Here is a 20,000-nt window from a genome sequence, read left to right on the forward strand (position 1 = left end):
ACTGCCCCCTCCCCCATCTATTCTCTTCCTCCTGAGTCCCAGCTGATTGGCTGGGTCTTCTTTTGTTGCCCTGCACAGGAGAATGGAGCTGGAAAGCAGGTTAGTGGGGTGGGGAGGGAATGGGATTTTGCAGTAACCTTCCCCCTGGAGTGGAGAGGGAATGAAGATTTTATAATATCCTTCCCCTGGAGTGGGGTGGGAATAGAGATTTTATAGTATCCTTTCCCTGCCACGCTCACCAAGCCAAGCCATGCCCACCCAGCCATGCCTACAGAACCAGTTGTAAAAATGTTTGAATCCCACCACTGCCTAGAAGTCCTCATTTGATCTGATCTTGCTCAACTTCTATATCTAGGCAAGGTCAGCCAAGTACAGCCACACCACCTGAGACTTGTGTATACTTGAGATCTTCTCCCTTCTTCATGTTATCAAGAGTATTATCTAATTCATGCAGTGATTGAAATATAGTAACAAATCACATTTTTAAACTTATACTGATATGTAGATCTCCAAAAATGATGGGAAAGTATCATTAACAAATATTGCATTTTGCTATTTAGGTGCAGAAGAATGATATTAGGAAGAAAGTACGCCGTTTGATGGGGAAATCTCACATTGGCTTGGTCCATAGTCAAGAAATAAATGAAATACTTGACAAAATTTCCAGCACAGTAAGTAAAACATATATTTGTTTCTTTGCTGTGAGGGGAAGAAGTAAAAACATTAAACTTCAGCTTGTCCTTCCAATATCAATGGTATCACTTGTCAAATATTTGAAAGTATATAGAGAAGTTTGCTTGCTTTCTAATATGCTTAACACGCAATATATACAAAATAATAATTCTGCATCAAGACTAGTTCATAGTCATGAAATATGTTTTCTGTTGTGCAATACAGAAGTAATTTATTAAAATATTGTCTTGTTATTCCAGAGAAATATCAGATATTCCAGGAAAAGGTGGGACTCAAACCTGGGTGCTAGCTAGTACATGTAAATGGTATTGACTGTACTTTGTGCAAAGAAGAATATCATTTTCATGAAAGGCATTGTTTTTTTCTGAACTTCCGTTGCAGCGATTCTCGGGACTTTACTAAGAAGCTACTGAAGCTAATTCTTTCATATTTTCTGAAACTGATGAGACTTGCAAGACTTTTGAAAGGCAGTAGATAGGCTTTCTCTGCTCTGTGGTCAAATTCTCTTGACTTTGGGATTTCTGAAAAGCAATTGTCTGAAATGAATCTTAGACATTTTATAAAGATTACAAAAGAAAGTTTGCTTTTAAAAGATTGTGTCCGTAGTTCAAATAGTGAGTCACATTTTGCTGTTGAGCTATATTTTATTGAAAGGCCAATAGGATTCTTTCATTGAAAGTTCATTTATTCATACAGTAGACTGCTTGCTTGATGTATTAGATTATCTTGTAATTTTTCTGCTAAAACAACTAAAAATGGTTTTTATTTTTTAATGTTTCCACTGTACAAATGCTTGAGAAATTTTTTTGTTAACAGCCGTGCTTTATGTTTTAAGATATATGAATAAAATATGTAAGATACTTGTTAGATATCTATGGTGCTAATCTAGTCCAATTTAAGTACTTTCAACTCCCATGAGTTATATTAGGTGAGAGTGGCTTTATACAGTATATTAAGAGATTCTGAATTTTAGTTATGTAATGTGAGTATTGAAAAGAATGCACCTCTTTTATTTTTCTTTTCTTTAGACTGGCAAGGAGCTCCCCATCCGACCAAGTGGCAGTAGACATATTAAGAAACAAACATTTGTTGTACATGCTGGCACAGATACAACAGGGGACATATTCTTCATGGAGGTAGAGATCAGATTAAATATTAACTGAGTCACTGGATTGAATTCTATGAAGTTTTATGCATAAAACTATTTACATTTCTAGGTGTGTGATGACTGCATTGTGTTGAGAAGCAACATTGGCACTGTGTATGAACGTTGGTGGTACGAAAAATTGATTAATATGACGTACTGTCCTAAAACAAAAGTGCTATGTCTTTGGAGGAGGAATGGACAGGAAACACAACTGAATAAATTCTACACTAAAAAGGTATGTTTTCTATAATTTTGTCTTCAAAAAAAAAAGGGAAGATGCGAACACCTATTTCATTGTTTTACTGGACATTTTTGTGAAGTACAAGAAATGAAGGTCAAATTAAATTAATTATTTATTAATTAGTCATTAATTAATCATTAATTAATGATTATTGCTAATCCTGCCTATGCAGAAGAATCTTCTTAACTAATGGTTGTGGACAGGAATCTTCTCAAGAAATGGTTAGCAGCTGCTAGAAGTTAGATAAGGCTTAATGGAATTCAAGAGAGATTGGACTTAGTTCTCTTGTGGCTACATAGGAATTCTAGGCTGATCCCTCTTTTAACTCCACCCCCAGGGTTCTGCACTCATTCTCCTGCAATATTAGAATGTTGGTCCCTAACAAGATTCTTTAGATGCCACTGTATTCTTTGCACTTATTAGCCTCCTTGGCAAATCTGATTATTTCCACTGATGCCCAATCTTAGAAGATAATAAGTGTGGGTGGCTATAATCTTGTGCTTTGTTTTGAAGTGTGTCCACCAACTAAGAAAAACTACAACAGCAACAACAACAGATAAGCTGAAGTTAGAAAGGCAGTCCCTTGCCAGAGTGTCTTTTAATACATGATACATCTTGTCATTATTTGCCAAATTGTTTGTAATGGAATGTCCTCTTATGTTTATTTATAAGGGAAAATGTTACTTACATTCTACTTAATCGTCATTTTAGATCATACTCATTCAAAATAGTAGGTTTTAATTTTAGCATCCCTAAAACAAAAATTATTTTAAAAAATTGTAATCAAAACATCACTTTTATTTATTTTGTTCCTTTTCCTTCCCGTTCCCCAAGAAGCCTTTTTTTCCCCTTAGAAGCACTAAAGTATTGAGCGGATTGTTTCATTTTATCTTCACGGTAATCTTGGATCCTGTGACATTTCCAGTATACAAATAAAGCATTTTTAAACGTCACCCATGTATCTTTATATGTAATGCCTATTTGCCTATCAGAGCAAATCTTTTATCTTATAGAAAATCTTATGTTGGAAGAGAAAATGCCTTAAATGTATCGTTTTCCTTTCTAAAGACAGCATAAGCTAAAATCTGATAGAGTGGATACAATCTTGTCTTGAATTACTTGAACTAAACAGTTCTATCCATAAAAGATAGTATATCTGCACTATAATTGGAGCTAAGGAAGAAAGGTTGTCACAGCTGAACATCTTTAAAATGATAGCAATGATCATTCCATAATGTTTGGGTATCCATTATTATGTTTACTTCTGTTTTATGATTCCCCCCCCTATTTCTACAGTGCTGGTTTTGCTCTAAATAGCAATAATATTATTGACCTTATTAGATTAAAACTGATGTGTTGCGGACATATATTAAGCATTCACAAACTCCTGGGCAATTTGGCTGCAATAACTATCTTAATATTTTGACTAGATTTTGGGAAGATGCAATGCATAAGTTTATACGATGGTTTTCAAAGAGGAACTTCAGAAGAACATTGCACTGCCTGGGTCTGATAAAAGCAACTGCATTGTTTTCCAAGATTGTACCAAAGTGATATGGAGTTCCTGTGAAAAATCACATTGTTATATGTCTTTTCTGTCCTTTGCAGTTATGCTATTTTGTTAGTTCCATGCTGTACTTATCATTTTATTTCTTTTATTTCAATCTGCTATAGTGCCGGGAATTATATTATTGTGTAAAAGATAGTATGGAAAGAGCAGCTGCAAGACAACAGAGCATAAAGCCAGGTAAGATTTTATGATTTTTTTTAAAATGACAAACATTATTAGAGCATTTATGTAGCTCATTTTGTTGAAGATTTGAAAGTATTAAACTTCCTATTTTATCCAGTTTAGCAAAATGGAATTATTTCATTTTTGGATGCTGTGCAGGTGTATCTTTATATACACACTTGCACCTAAACGCATGCAATACATAATTGCACAATTACTGTTAGAGAAAGAAATAAACATATAGCAACTAATTCCAATTAGGGAATAGGGTAGAGAGAAGTATCTATCTTAGATATTTTACTAAGGCCCATTTATGATCTTAACCGCATTGCTCAGTCATGTGATCACCATTAGAGTCAGTACATGTCCTGAACCTGATCTATAGGTGTTTTTTTTTCTTTTCTCCCTCCCTTGCAGAGCAGATAGATTGAAAGAAAAAGGATGGCAAGAAAGTAAGCTGTTTGGTCTTTTGCACATCAAAAGCAATGCGATTCTAATGACAGCCCAGGGTTAAGAGCCTTAGGTGTGCTATGCAAGCAGCTTACAATATGCTCTTGAAATTTCTATCTCCACTCTGTAAGGGAATTGGAGAGAGAAAAAGGAGTCAATCTGCTCTCCCAAATTAAAGTGCAACATTCTGTTAATATAGCTTTACAATAAAGTGGAATTAGCTCACCTGGTTGTGTTTTCTGTCTCTCTGTGTCATTCCCACATGCTGTTACAGTGAAGACTACCTGTAATTGACTCTACAAGATGATCCTTAATTCTTTTATGGCTCATTGAAAGAGAAGGGTCAGGAGCAAGGCATCCTCTAAAATACTGAAATAAGATCTAAGCTTATGTCTGTATAATTTATGCAAGTGTTAGAGAGTAAAGCTTTTGTCCCCTTCCTATGTCTCTGTTATAGTGCTGTGTATACCTATTTTTCAAATTGGTGAAACGTACAAAGTCAGTCCTTGATAATGTCAGGAAAGATGTCTGATGTTCACTTATAACACATTTGCTGCTAAAAGTCGCTGATGACTATTCATACTTTCAAGGCTTTTCTTTTCTTCCAAAGACATTGTTAGGTCAATATATGTATAATTTGGAATGTGAAAGTAGGAATCTGTTTCACGTGTGTTTATGATGTCAATTGTTTAGACGTAAATGTGATTCTTTGAATATTGCTCTGTATGTAATATCAATTATGAGCCAGCATGATATAATAGATAATACGTTGGACTGCCATTGGGACAATCAAAGGCCAGCCTCAGCCATATAAGCTGAGAGGTGATTTTGGGCCAATCTTTCTTTTCTCAGCAGAACTTACTTCTGAGAGTTGTTGGGAGGAGAAATTGGAAGAGGGAGTGCCATGGATACAGTCTTGAACTCATTTAGAAAATGTGGGATATCATACAATATTAACAAAAATTATACATATGACAGTATTGCAAATAGTTGTACAGGAGCAACACAGAAAAATATATCTAAAGACTGAAATACAGAAACAGAAACACACACACACAAAGAAACAGAAGAGTTTGGCATGTGTTGCTAATGATACCACGAGCTTTTATAACATAACAAAACAAAACAAAAAGCAAAAGCGTAGCTGTTTGTTAATGTAGCTTTTGGTCAATGGCATAGTGACACCTGGAATATTGTGTGCAGTTCTGATCGCCACATCTTAAAAAGGATATAAGCGTACCTAGAGAAGTTCAGAGAAGGGCAACAAAGATGATTAAGGGGTTGGAGCAACTTCCCTTTGAGGAAAAGTTGTGAGATTTGGGGCTTTTTAATCTACCGTAGAAAGGAGGTAAATAAGAAGGGACATGATTAAGGTGCAAAAAGCTATACATGATGTGGATAAAATAGCAAGGAAAAGCTATTTTCCCCTTCCCAAAATACTAGGACCAGTGTATACCTAATACAATTGGATCTTGGAAGAAATAAGGCTAATAAAGGGAAAAAAATTAATACATATAATTAAACTTTGAAATTCACTTCTAAAAGAGGTGGCATTGACTACCAATTTGGCTGGCTTCAAAAAAAGAAAGGGGGATGGGTTGGACTAATTTATAGAAGTCATGGGGATCAGTGGCTATTGCCTTCAGAGTAGTGTGACTGCTTCTGAAGGCCATCTGCTGAGAAACCAGTTGGTTTCTTATGCAATTCTTTGGCTACTGTGAAAACACAGAACTGGACTAGATAGCCCAGGGGTTTGATTTATCTTCTAGCTCCAGCCGCCATCAAAGAAACCATTTTTCTAAGCCAACTGGATGGCCACATGCAGTCTTAAGCAGTTAAACAACTACTCTGTATTAGCATTGTAGTCTCCTGGCTAATTTAACATTGCCGTAGGCTAAATAAATGAATAACATGGTAAAGAGCAAATGCTAGAGAGAGCCAGGGGAAGCCACTAGTTATTTTCCTTAACTTGTCCTGCATTAAAACTATAAGATGCTCCTCGCTGACTAGGTTAATTGAGGCAGAATCTTGCTCCACAATGAGGCAAGGCAAACTATGCTGGCATATTTCTGTTCCAACTAGTAATCTTCCAAGGGTTGAAGAAATGCACTATAATGTCCTGAAGAAGAGCCCTAAGACTATCACATTACGATTCTGCCTTGAGAGATCTTTATCTCGCAGTAGAAACTTAAATTATCCCGTGGTTCTGTTTTGGAAGGAGGATTATATGCTAGAAAATTAGTCCTTTTTGCGTTAATGACTTGGTGTTTGGGTGTATTTTCTTATCTCCCCGCCCCTATTTTCTGTTTGTGTTATAGGGCCTGAACTTGGTGGGGAATTTCCCGTACAGGATATGAAAACTGGCGAAGGAGGCCTTCTCCAAGTCACACTGGAAGGAATTAATTTGAAATTCATGCATAGTCAGGTAGGAAATTGCCTGTAACAGGTCTTAAAGTAGCATGTATCTTCTTGAAGAACACTAGTAAATGTGTTTCCTCTTCCCTATACCAGAAAAGGGAAAGAGAAATGTAACAGCTATCAATGTTTTTTTTCCTTTTGAAATGATAGGTGCTTCTTGCTAGGTAGAACAGATAATTTTAAAAATCTGCTTTAAAATTGTTTTTAATAATGAAAAGCAGATTAATTTTTAAATGAATCCATATGGGAATTATTGACTCTATTTATAAACTTCAGTAAAAATAATAGTATTTTTCAGAAGCACAGGCTTCAGTTTATTTATAATTAATTTATAGTGAGTTTGTTCATATTTTCTTTATGGTTCAAATGAAGAAAGTATTTTAATTGAAAAATAGCCATTGAGATGATAATGTGCATTTATGGCTATGTTAGATTTCTGCAAAGCACCTCAAACAACATTTAACTATCCTGGGTATCGATTGCATAAATGTGGCACTGAAATATGTTAGCCAAACATTACAAAGCAGTTTTATTACCACTTTATTTATACTGATTCTCATTACATGAAAAAAAAAAGAGCTAGAACTGGCGATTGCAAGTTTTTTTTAAAAAAAAAGTTGTTCTGCATTGTATGTTTTTCTTTGTGGTTAAAAATACTCTGGGCAACATACTCAGGCAAAGCGTTCTTCTCACAGTAATACAGATATCTTACTTTGCTCCCTTTATTAATAGAGCTTTATCTCTGGGTATAGAGGAAACACAAATGGAATTATGTGCCACTTTTTCTTTCTTTAGATGTATGTTCTTTTGCTTCTCTTATTCAATGATTTTATTTTGCTTCATGTTCATGTTTGTTTTGCAAATAGTGTTTTAGGGTTTTGTGTGCTTGTATATCTGTATGTAAGACTGTGCAAGAATGAGACAGAGGAGAAAAGTTAACTTTGTCATTCAGTCTTTTGTGCAATTGTCTTTATTTTATTTATTTTGGTAAGTTTAATTGTTTTTGGTGTCTGTGAGAATCCTGGATTGTGGTTCAGAACATCTGAAAATACATGCATTGAAAATATACATGCATTTGAAGATTCCTTTGAAATTTACACTGAGTTACATGCAACACTCAGGAGACAAGTTGCTTTTCAGCTGAAATTATGTGCAACTACTAAAGAGTGCAACAGTACTTTATCATTCTTCTCTAATTCAGTGGTCTAGTGCGCACATGGATATATATTCATTCACACTGATTCCAAGTCCCTGATGAATGAACAACATATTATTGTGTCAAACTTCTTAGAATAAAAAAAATGAAAAATGCATAAGTAGAGTTAACACAATAATATGGCATTGGCTTATAGGAAAGGAAAGCAAAAGAAGAGCAGAGAAAAAGATAAAAATGGGGCTGGCAATTTATGTCCTGTACAAAGGAAGTCTCCCGCAAACCCCATAACCAAACTTTGCAGCTGTCTTCTTCTTTGCTCCTTTCTCACGTCAATAATAATGAATCCTGAAAGGGAAATGTTGACAGATCACACACGTTGTTGAACCTTAGGTGCAGGTTTGTCCTTAGAATATTATCTATTAATTCTTCATACCCAAATGACCTTTAAAACTGGAAGAAGTGGGCTTTTTTAGGGAAATCCATTTTAAAGCAGCTTTCAAATGAGATGAAACAGAAGGGAGAAGAGATGGGATTTGAACAGTATACATTTTGTTGTTATGTTGAAGATAAATGTGAAGAGTCATACTCTCCATAGTAGCCATTTTGAGACTATGCCACTGATTCCAAATGTCTCCCAAATCCAAAAATATTGCATTCTGGACCCCTTCTTTTGAATGTGTTGGAGAACTACAGCTACAAAGCACGGGGATGAAATAATTCAAAGTCATTATATGAAGCCAGTTTTTTCAAATTTCCAACAGTTACTCTATTACAATGCTTCTTGATCTTGGCAGCATCAAGATGACTGGACTTCAGCTCCCAGAATTGTCTAGCCAGCCATGTTGGCTAGGGAATTCTGGGAATTAACATCTTAACTTTACCAAAATTGAGAAACACTGCTCAAGTTCTATGTCACTTTGGCAGCTGCTGGTCTACAGCCTAGGGGGAGAATATAGCAGAGAGTTGATTTCCACCTGTATTGCGATGATTATGCCTGTTGTATTCTCAGTGGATTGAATTCTGATGAAAGGTAGTGGATGTTTTCTCCTAGCACTTTTCTTGAAAGGTGAATTGGGGGCTGGTCTTTACTTTTAAAGAAAAGCATATCATTGGAACAATGCTTCCCATTCTTGACAACTTTAAAATGAATGGATTTCAACCCCTGAATTCCCCAGGCAAGCATGGCTTTAAGCATTAACCAGCCACACAAGTTGCTAAGATTGGGAAACACTGCATTGGAATATAGTGTCCTCATTGCAACGATGCTGGAAGAGCATAATTCTAAGAGTTCTAATGCTGGTATGCTGCTTTGGGAAAGAATTTCTGAATAAAAGTAAGCATTCAGTGATTGACAAGAATGATAAACTATAAAAATCCAACTGAAAGCATTCTATGAATGTGATTGATTGCAATGCTGTAATAAAATACAACAAGCATAAGCAGATTTATCAGTGGTCTTTTTAAAATGAATTATGGGTTTTTCCATTTCATTTTAATACAAGAGTCTGTACCTAAATAACAAGAATTCATTCTTTGGAAACTCTCTCTTGTCTTCCCCAAATTACCTTTTTTGTCAAGAGCATAAAATTAAACTACAATGTATTGGTTATGTATTTATCCTGGGAATAGGACTTTAATGATATGTACATTATCTATTGATCTATATATCAATCTTATAATATTATAAATGCATGCTTAGCATTTATAACTGAACTGCCACATAATAAAACCTTAAGATCATTAAACAGTTCTGCTTTAATTAATCTAAAATTGAATCAAATTACATAAATTTAAGATTTGAACAGTAGACACACTTTTGCCTGTTTTGTTTGGATTTTGATTACTTTCTGACTGTTATATCATACACATCTATGTATTCACCCACACCTACACACCCACATACCCACACAAGCATAAGTTGCTAATTGTATGTCATCCAGAGTAATACAGAAGTCTGGAAACCTATACATTTCATAAATTTTATTTATTTATAAATAAAAAATAGAAAATTAATTAGTTATTGTAGAGCAGAGGTCTTATTCTCACGGCCCGCGGGCCAATTGCGGCCCGCAGGACGATATCCTGTGGCCCCCACCATGATATGAAAGTATAATATTAGTGTATAATATAAATATAAAGTATAATATAAAGTATAATATTATGCTGCCCAGCTTCACCCAGCCTCTGCCTCCAGCGGCCCCCAAGTAAATTGTGTTTGAGACCCCTGTTGTAGAGGATTACGCAATGGATATTAACTGATATACTGTTATATTTATTTTAAAATACATTTGTTACTGAAAATTGGTTTTAGCACAGTTTGCTTCTAAGAAAAATACACCAAGCAAAACATACTGAAAACATTTGCAAGGATGCAGACTTTCCCAAAAGGGGGAATAACGATGTGAATCTGTTGGATGAAGGACAGAAAACATCATTTATGGAGGCATAATTGACTTTACATGGGGATGCGAGGCTCAGTGTCTAAAATGCTGAGCTTGTTGATCAGAAATGTTGGCAGTTCGGCGGTTTGAATCCCTAGCACCATGTAACAAGTGAGCTCCCGTTACTTGTCCCAGCTTCTGCCAACTTAGCAGTTCAAAAGCATGTAAAAATGCAAGTAGAAAAATAGGGACAACTTTCGTGAGAAGGTAGCAGTGTTCCGTGCGCCTTTGGCATTTAGTCTTGCTGGCCACATGACCACGGAGACATCTTCAAACAGTGCTGACTTTGTAATGGAGATGAGCACCACCCCCTAGAGCCAGAAACGACTAGCACATATGTGCGTCAGGTATCTTTACCTTTAATTAACATTACAAGCATCTAGACTATTTAATCAATGATTTGAGTAAGAAATTCAAGAAAGACATAAATAATTGCACTGTTAAAATATTTTAAAATAGGCATATCACAACTTTCAAATAAAGGAGTCCCCAAACTCCTCCACCTATTGGTGATGTATCATTTGGGGGACTCATCCATCTCCAATATGTTAAATTATCTCTTTCTTACCAGAGGTTTACCCATCCCTTTTTTTAGAGCTATACATGCTATGTTAGCCAACCCTGCTGAATATTCAGTGAGCATTCAGGTAGCATTTTTTAGAATACATCTTCCAAGGAAGATGTCTAAATTTATGGACCTCAAAGCTAGCAGGAAGGAAAACTGCTGGTTTATAGATGGGCGATAATTTGATGGATGTTTTTTTATAAGTGGTAGAGAATTAAAATATCTGTGTAGGGAAAAATAAATATACTTGGGAAGTTGCTGGCAGTATTTTTAGTACTGCTGCATGAATCTTAGTAGGAACAAAATAGAAGTCCTATAAATGTGAAGAGAGATTTTCCTCACAGCTGCAGTGGTTGGTTAGTCCATTTATAAACCCATTAAAGAATATATTGTTATAGAAATATATGATTAGATACTAGGTTTTAATATACTTTATTAATATATGTCATTAATATTAGATGGCAAGAAGTAAATCTACTGTTACAACTTCAGGAAGAAAAATCCTGAAAACTGGGAATTGTGTTAAAAGTTATTTCCACTATTTATGATAATTCCTGCATGTTTTGTATACTTTCTTATTAATTGCCCCTTCCAATGCATGATTATTAATTTATTATAAGTTTGAAGATGGTTACTAATGTGTGCCAATGGTTGTTATTTAAATGATTGCAGGTCATAGAAGCCTATAGACTACCTAAGGTTATAAAAAAATTTTTTTTTAAACAAATCAGTATTTTTTCATAGATCATGCCCATATGTTGGTTAGTAAAATGGTTTAAAATTATAAAATTGATTAGAGTTGTGGAGGAATCTCCAGCGAGGGTAAAGAGGCGAGTAAAGAAGCAAGCTAGCTTGTAATCATTCCATAGGAGGAAGTGACTACGGAGATTCTCAGTCATGGAGGTCATGGCTGTCTCAAAGGTGCTTTTTCAAAAAGCAACTGGACTATGTTTTTTTCCTTGAGGAAGAAGAACTTCTTCTTTCCAGAGAAGAAGTTCTGATCATCAGAACTGATAAAGCTTCTTGAATGAGAAGCAAAATTATTTTTCCTCAAGGAAAAACATAGTCGAGTTACCTTTTGAAAAAGCACCTTTGAGACATGGGAGAAAGTGACAGAGACCAAACCCTGAAGCCTTTATCTGCCCATTCCCAAGAGAATGCACTTAGTGTGGGGAGATTTTTGTGAACAGGAGAATAACAATAAAGAAACTATGTTGATCTGCTCACAGGGTCTTACTGGTTCCTTGCAGCTGGCAAGTTCTAATCCAGGGGTGTCAAACTCAGGGCCCACGGGTCAGATGTGTCACGTGCTGGCCACGCCCACCCTTGGTTTAGCAAAGGGGAAAAAGGCACAATACGTCACGTTCTGGCCCAATCTTTGCAGAAGCAAGAAACAGGCTCTTCGCAAAGAAACCCCCCTCTTTATTTACACCTTGGGAATTAACTGCATTCACCAACAGAAAGTCCAGGCAAGAGTCCTGCAAGGAGTTAACTGAAGCAATAGTCCTTATCAGCTCATTATGATAAATGTAAAGCCTTGAGCTCCCAGCTGGAAGGCTGTAAATTAAGTCAGAGAAATAGACAAACTTCAGTTCTGGCAAGGCAGTCTTTGTCACATGAAACACACAAGGAGTAAACTTTCTAGAAATGCGAATGGTTGTCTGCTACAACCAAACCACTCCCCTTTCCTCCTATTTATTTCTGGGCCATTCAGCATCCACATTGGTTTTGCTTCCCGAGCTGACTCATTGTCTTCCATTGTTCACCTCTCCTATCTGCTCTGGGCATACACACATCTGGAACAGGCCCCTGCTGTTTCTCCTCCTCACTCATCTCTGACTCCAAAGGCAGCTGCCTCTCAGGCTGGGAAATGCCAGACGGCCCTGACTCTATCTCTTTGTCCAACGCTGAACATCTATCAGAGCCTTCCCCAGGCTCCAGAACTGGCCCAAGTTCTTCCCCAACCTCCTCATTGTCGAGTCTGCCACCAACTCTGCTGGCAGATGACGGGCCACAATACACATGATGACAATGTGACACACATCCCTTGTCTTATTTATTTATTTATTGAATTTATATTGCCGCCTATTTGCCCATGGCAACTTGAGGCGGCTTACACAATGTAAAACCATATTTAAAATAAAAAAAACAATAAAAACTAACCAAAAGGATAAAATAAATTAATAAAGTACAATAGAACAAAATCTGGAAAATAAATAAATAAATCGCTCTCCAAATCCCACTCCCCGCCCTGATGACAGCAATGTCTAAAGCTAGTAATTAAGCTAATGGTAATTGTAGGGTTTTGGGTTTTTTTTTTAACAAAAGATTAAACATTTTACTTATAATTAGCATGGATATCTCTTATTAAAAAATAAACACTTTTCCCTAAAAAGTTAGTTTTAGTTTTGTTTATTGGAACAGGAAATAAATTTACATATAGACTAATTATAGCAGAACAGGTTTGGTTATAAATGTTCAGTTCTGTCATGTTATTTTCACTCTTGCTCAGGCTGTCACAGTGCCTCCAGGATTTTATGAACAAAATTTGTGCGCTTGGCAACCTGCTCATATTTATGGCTAGTTGTGGCATCCTCTGGTCAAGATTGCTGTTGCTGACCTTCTCTGCCAGCTTCCCACAAGTAAAGTCAATAGGGAAGTCGGCAAGGAAGGTCACAAGTCACTCAGGTCAGTCTCCCTCAACCTGGGCTTTTTCTTTGCTCATCCCCACAAGCACCCTCCTTTCCTAAGCTGCCTGCACTCCAGAGGTGGTATTCGGCAGGTTCTGACCAGTTCTGGAGAACCGGTAGTGGAAATTTTGAGTAGTTCAGAGAAGCGGCAAATCCCACCTCTGACTGGAGATTTTACAGTATCCTTCCCCTGCCACACCCACCAAGTCATGCCCACAGAACAGGTAGTAAATTTTTTTTGAATCCCACCACTGCTGCACTCGTACACAGGCATACATTCACCTTCCTTCCCTGGCCTCCCTGTGCACATGCATACCCTGTGCTCTCTTTCCCAGCCTTTTTGTCTTTGCATACACACATCCCACACCCTCTTTCCACGATCTCCTTCTGTTGATGCACATGCACACACCCATCCCCTCTTTTGCTAGAGTTTTTATGTTCACACACGCATTCACCTTGTACCTTTCCCTCCCAGCTTCCTTGCATTGTAGCGCTTTTCCTGGCCTCCCTGCAATTATATACATGCATGCAAACAATTCACACCACTTTACCCCAGCCATCCTAAGCTCATGCCACACTGCAATACTCCCCCAAATTGTGTGTATCCTGCCCTGGGCCTGTTAGGGCTTCCCAATTCACCCTGTGGCACCTCCACTGGAACTCCCTGTGCTTCCCACTTAATGACCCATGTCTCTTGGGGTTACAGTGACAACTGGGATTGCCTGGATTGCTGTCACTAAGCGATGCAGTCATGTGACTTCCTGCTTTACAACTACATTGCTTAGTGATGGCAATCCCAGTCCCTGTTGCCGTCAGAACTTGAGAGACTTGTATATTGGAATTTGGATGTGTGCCATTTTAAATTGATTGAGATATATGTTCTTTCTCTATTTATTTTTTGGAATTCTGTATTTTGTTTTTGGGGGATGAAAACTAAAAAAATACAATTCTGATAGCAAATCAATACAAAGAGGTTTCATCAACATTTATACTTATTAAAATTGTTCTATACGGCCTTCACATAATTTCTAAAGAGGCAAATAAATATTAATTCATTCATTTGATAAAAACAAAATTATATAGCAGTCTGGAAAATGTAAATGACTTAAATTATCTGATCAATCAACTAATACCATTGCAATCAAAATACAATATAATAAAATATAAAAGACTGGGCAGTAAAAACATTTCAATTCGATATGTAGAAATTTACAGCACTAGGTCTAGGTGAATCCAGAAGGACAGTCCTCATACTGTTTAGTTTATGAATGCATTTAGAGAAGGCCTTTGGCTGTCAATATACAAGCAGATTGGGTCTTGGAAGAGTTGATTCTTAAGATTTGATTAAGATTTCCAAACAATTTGGACCTTTAAAGATATGTAGTGAACACTTTGCTGGTTTCAAGAATTGAAATGTAGCCATGTGATTGTTTTAGAACAGAAAAGGAGAATTGTTGTTGAATTCTGCATTAGTTGTAGCATTTGAATACATTTATCAATACTTCTTTTTGCATCACTAAAATATAAGCCATATTCTAAAGAAGGTCAGATGTAAAATACCATGTTTTTCCATCAATATGCCCTCCCCAATAAGAAGACCCAGCATGTTTTCTAGGCATAAAATGAAATTAAGCCCCTCCCCCCAAATTTAGGCCTAGTTTAAAACATGTGAAATTGGGGGGGGAAGGTGGGGGGAGGAACTTGCCATTAGGAGTGCCCCGCGGGCAGCTACGCCTCACCATCAGCCGCTCCTGACAGCCAATCATGGTGGAGCACGGAGGCCTCCCTTACCCCTCCCTTATCCGAGTCAGCAGGTGGGCGGCGTCGGCATGGATGTCCGGCAGTGTTTCAGCCACTTCTCAGGCCTCCATAGCTTCCACGATTCCCACCGGTGCTGGTGCCTTTCTCGCCAGCACCGTCTCCAACAACAGCATCTGAGTCACTCCCGCTTTTCCCCTGTCCCCATAACAACAGGGGAAAAAAACATTTTGAGGTATCTGGGACCGCCGCGCGCTGCATTTTGGTTTAATCCCGAGCAGCTGGGTGGGCGTGAGAAGAGCCAAGCGAGTGTCTCTGCTGCTGCTACCCTTGGTGCTCCAGTCTGAGGCTCTGCAAGTTTGCAAAAGTCCCAGTGCGCAGCCTGTTTCTGCATTCCAAGTGCTCAGGCTGAGCTGCAGCTGTCCCTCTCTTGCCAGCACCGTCTCCAATAACAGCGGCAGCAGCGGCAGGAACCGTGGAAGTGTTTCAGCTGCTTCTCGGGTGGGGGAGCCATCTCCATAACTTCCACGGTTCCCGCCGCTGCTGCCCCTGTTATTGGAGACGGCGCTGGTGAGAGAGGGACAGCCGCAGCTCGGCCTGGGCGCTTGGAATGCAGGAACAGGCTACGCACTGGGACTTTTGCAAACTTGCAGAGCCCGAGGCTGGAGCACCAAAGGTAGCAGCAACAGAGACGCTCATTCGGCTCTTCTCACACCCACCCAGCCACTTGGGATTAAACCAAAACGTCACACATGGCGCTCCCAGGTACCTCAAAATCTTTTTTTTCCTGTTGTTACGGGGATGGGGGAAAAGCGGGAACAACTCAGATGCTCTTGTTGGAGACGGTGCTGGTGTGCGGGGGTGGGGAGGGGGGATTAATTCACCCCAGAAAAGACGTTCTAGCCATTTTTTCGGGGCTCAAAAAAAAAATAAGGCCCAGCCTTATTTTGTGAGAAACACGGTATATTCTTTGTCAAGACTATTTGCAGATGAAATTTTAAAAAGAGGTTGCCCATGCCAACTCCATCTTTTGTTTAGTGTTGCACATCTCAAACATTTTCATAAGGAAGTGAGTAATTCATGACATAATCCAATCTTATTTCAATTGAAATTTTAGATTTTCCTCTTCATCAAGGTTTTAAATACCTTTTCTAATAAATATCTATTCTGTTTGTAGCTTTGTTTAACTGTTGTTCCCATTCAATAAAAGTAAAGTCATTGTAAGAATTTCAAGCACCTGTGAAGGCCCTCACACCAGAGGTGGTATTCAGCCGGTTCTGACCAGTTCTGGAGAACCAGTAGCAGAAATTTTGAGTAGTTAGGAGAACCGGCAAATACCACCCTTGACTGGAGATTTTACAGTATCCTTCCCCTGCCACACCCACCAAGCCATGCCCACAGAACCTGTAGTGAAAAATTTGAATTCCACCACTGCCTCATACATCCAAAGTTTGCATCAAGTGGTTATTTAATCATTTGGAGCAGGATTCTGAGTGGTTTAAGGGATAGTAGAAAAAGGGAAAAGTTTCTTATCTCAGGCAAAGATTCTAGATAGATTTTTCCCCTGGATCATTATGCTGATCATACTACTGATCATTATGACATATATAATGCTGATCATTATGATATACAAATATACAATTCTTGCTCTATTTACTTGAAAGACTTCATCCAAGGACAATTTTACTTTTTCCCATTATCCAAGATAATGTTTTGCTACCAAAGAGCGAATCCCTTTTGTTAGCTGTTAGCTGTTAGCTAATTGGAATGATGGTCTGAAATATATTTATATAAATGTCATAATACTTTTTTGATAGTATGAGATGAACATAACCTTTTCTAATTTCTGCAATTATAGGAAACTTTATAGTAATTATAGTACTTTTTCATTTGTACTAAAATAATTGCACAAATGTTTGCCATTTTATGAGTTGTTTTTTTCTTTTAGAAAATACTATTATCTGGCCCTGGACATTTTATAGTGGCATTTGAGGTGTTTAGACAAATTGATTATTGTCTTAAGCTAAATTTCCATGGCACATTTATTTTCTCCACCCACCCCACTACAGTAAAAAGATTAGCTTCTCTTTTATTCCTTGGAGTTGATATCAGTACCATTCTAAAAAAATACTTGGGAATTTCAATTATTGGTAAAACTGAGGTGTAAATATTCTTTTGCATAGATTTTCTTTCTGCATCCCTTCCTTGTAAATAATAAATTGCTGCTCATTTTGACTGAAGTTAATGGCATTACATTTTGGAGGATGTGGGTGGATGTGTGAAATGATCCTGTGGCCATTAAAATCAGAACACTTGCGTATTTTACAGATTTGATTTCTGACTCACAGAAATGCAGATCTATTGCATTGTACATAACCTCTGTTTTCTTGGCACTTTGTGTCAAGGTACAGTCCATGAATCCTGAAAGGAGGCTATATTGGGTATGGAACCAGCAGACAACTGGTTTGGGTGGGAAGCATGGCCCCTCTTGCCTGCCCTCTGTGCTGGAGGAGGATGCATGGAGGGGTAGATATTTGATGGGATGGGACGAGATTACAAATAAGAGACCAAAATTGGGAGTGTTCTTTGTCCCTTCTTTTGTTGTATTTTGAGGTGTGTGGTTTTTTCCCCCTCCCCCTTTCTTTCTTTTACTGAGTGCCTGAAGGGAGTAGCAATGTTGAATTATGTCAGAGTTACTAACTCCTTCGTTTCTCTTCCATGCTTTCTCCTCCTGCAAGGAGCGGAAGGTACTTCATCTTCTGCTGTCTTAGCTTCTTAGCCTTTTAAGTTGTTTGTTGATTTCTAGCATTGTGGCAAGTTTTCAATATTTACTTTGAAATTCCTCTTTCTTTTGGTTTAAATAATTGTAGCTTGATTAGTAGTATGAACAACAACATCTCAAACATTCCAAGTTATACCTGCTGTGGTGTGCATTTTTATGTTTGTATTATTTAGAAAGGATTTCCTCCTTTAGCCTAATCTTGTGTTTTCCCCTCCTGTTTTCTTTCAGGTTTTCATAGAGCTGAATCACATTAAAAAGTGCAATACAGTGCGTGGCGTCTTTGTCCTGGAAGAATTTGGTAATTACATTATTTTGATATTAGGTTTGTACCTGCATGGCAGTAACTCAAATTTCTAGTCCTCTCAGCGAGGCAGAGCTGTAGCTCTTTTAGACAGTAGGCTTTGTTTGTTTGCTAAGATGGCAGAGGAACTAAAGATCAAATAAAGAAATGTTGGAAAATAAAGGTGAAAATTAGTAAGCTTGTAGCACTCTTCAGTGAAACGACAAAGGAAGACTAGCGATTTCAAGGAGATAGAAAGAAGCATTGATCTCTAAGTAGCTTGGCAGCCTGAAAATTGTACTAATTATTTAAATAAAGCTGTTTCTAGGTGTCATAGGAAATATCATGTTATGGGACTGCTCTGTTTGATAAAAATCATAGTCACTGTAAATTTGCTAGTTTCAGATGCTTTGGAATCGTCGTCATGTCTGCTATTAGCACGTCTAATATTCTTGAACTGAATCTATCTTTTGGCTGCTTGAAACAATTTTAATGAACTGAGTAATTGCAATGTGGTCATTTGTCATGGGGACGAAGAAAAAAAGGAGGCACAAGGAGAAGAGTCTGTGCCACACAGATGCAGGTTTTTTAAAAAAAATCTGAGTAGAGATATTCCCATCCTGCATACCCTTTAGGAATAAACGGTTATACGGAGCACATAGAAAAGGAAGATGAAACGGTCAGCCATAAACAATTAAAAATAAGAAACAAAAACATGGCTAAAATTCATACCATCACCATACCTGCTCCTTGGTTTTCTATAATATCAACTATCCTTTTCCCCACCTTATCCATGAACATGCCATGCATTGCCTTTTGTTATTTTATTGTGAGTAAAGAACTTTGAGTGATTGATATGAATTATTAGTCCAGATGATGTTTCTCTCAATGTAGTTTATATTGTAAGACTATCTGAAAAGCCACCGCAATAAGATAGAAAAATATTCTGAATTGGTTTCTCTAAGACCAATTTGTAAGGTTCTTGTCAAATGCACTGCACCAAATGTCAATTTACACAAAGGCCCCAGTGATTGATTTGTACAGTCATCCAGATTCTTTATCAGGTTTGGAACAATATACCGGTAGTCCTTAGGTTACACCCATTTATTTCAGGGACTGTTCAAAGTTATGGCACTGAACAAATGATAGTTATTATTGATCCTCAAAGATCAGTCCATTGCAGCTCTCCTATGGTCACACACAAAAAAATATGAGTACTTCACAACCAACTCATGTTCCAGATGGTTGCAGTATTCCATGGTCATATATTCCTGCCCTGCATGACCTATCTCTGCTTCAATTCCCCCCACCATACTATCTTCACTCCCCATCTCTGCCTTTTTGATTGCCTTGTATTCTTCTGCCTATCCCTGCTGCAATCCAAGCTGACTTTCACTGTCTTCTTCTCACCTCTGCTGGCCTGGAATCCAGGCATTGGGTAAGAGTGCAACCCCAATACACATACAGCAGGATGGTGGAGCCTTGCCTGTTGTAGGGAAACTGCTTGGTTCTGCTGGGTAACAGGCAGGAAGAGAGAGTTGGTGGTGGAGGCAGGATGGTGGTGTGGATGGAGGAGCCCCATCTTCCACTGCTGCCATGAGGAGCAATAGCCCTTAGACTGTGGAAAATGCAGTGAGACAGTCCAGC

The 20,000-nt window shown here is 37.8% G+C and overlaps 1 protein-coding gene across 50 annotated transcripts in view; it reads left to right on the forward strand.

The window, feature by feature from the left end:
* Positions 1 to 20,000, forward strand: part of MADD (MAP kinase activating death domain) — a 93,999-nt gene that overhangs the window by 64,148 nt on the left and 9,851 nt on the right. For all 50 annotated transcript variants that reach the window (XM_087921457.1, XM_087921492.1, XM_026708066.2 and 47 more), the window contains 6 exons: positions 561 to 671; positions 1,722 to 1,829; positions 1,911 to 2,075; positions 3,756 to 3,828; positions 6,582 to 6,688; positions 18,302 to 18,371. In XM_087921457.1, coding sequence (XP_087777583.1) covers positions 561 to 671; positions 1,722 to 1,829; positions 1,911 to 2,075; positions 3,756 to 3,828; positions 6,582 to 6,688; positions 18,302 to 18,371 — 634 coding nt within the window. The remainder of the gene's footprint in view (positions 1 to 560; positions 672 to 1,721; positions 1,830 to 1,910; positions 2,076 to 3,755; positions 3,829 to 6,581; positions 6,689 to 18,301; positions 18,372 to 20,000) is intronic.

The sequence above is a fragment of the Pseudonaja textilis genome, chromosome 1 (assembly GCF_049901715.1).
Source record: "Pseudonaja textilis isolate UNSWEBS1 chromosome 1, rPseTex1.2, whole genome shotgun sequence".
Classification (NCBI taxonomy): Eukaryota; Metazoa; Chordata; class Lepidosauria; order Squamata; family Elapidae; genus Pseudonaja; species Pseudonaja textilis.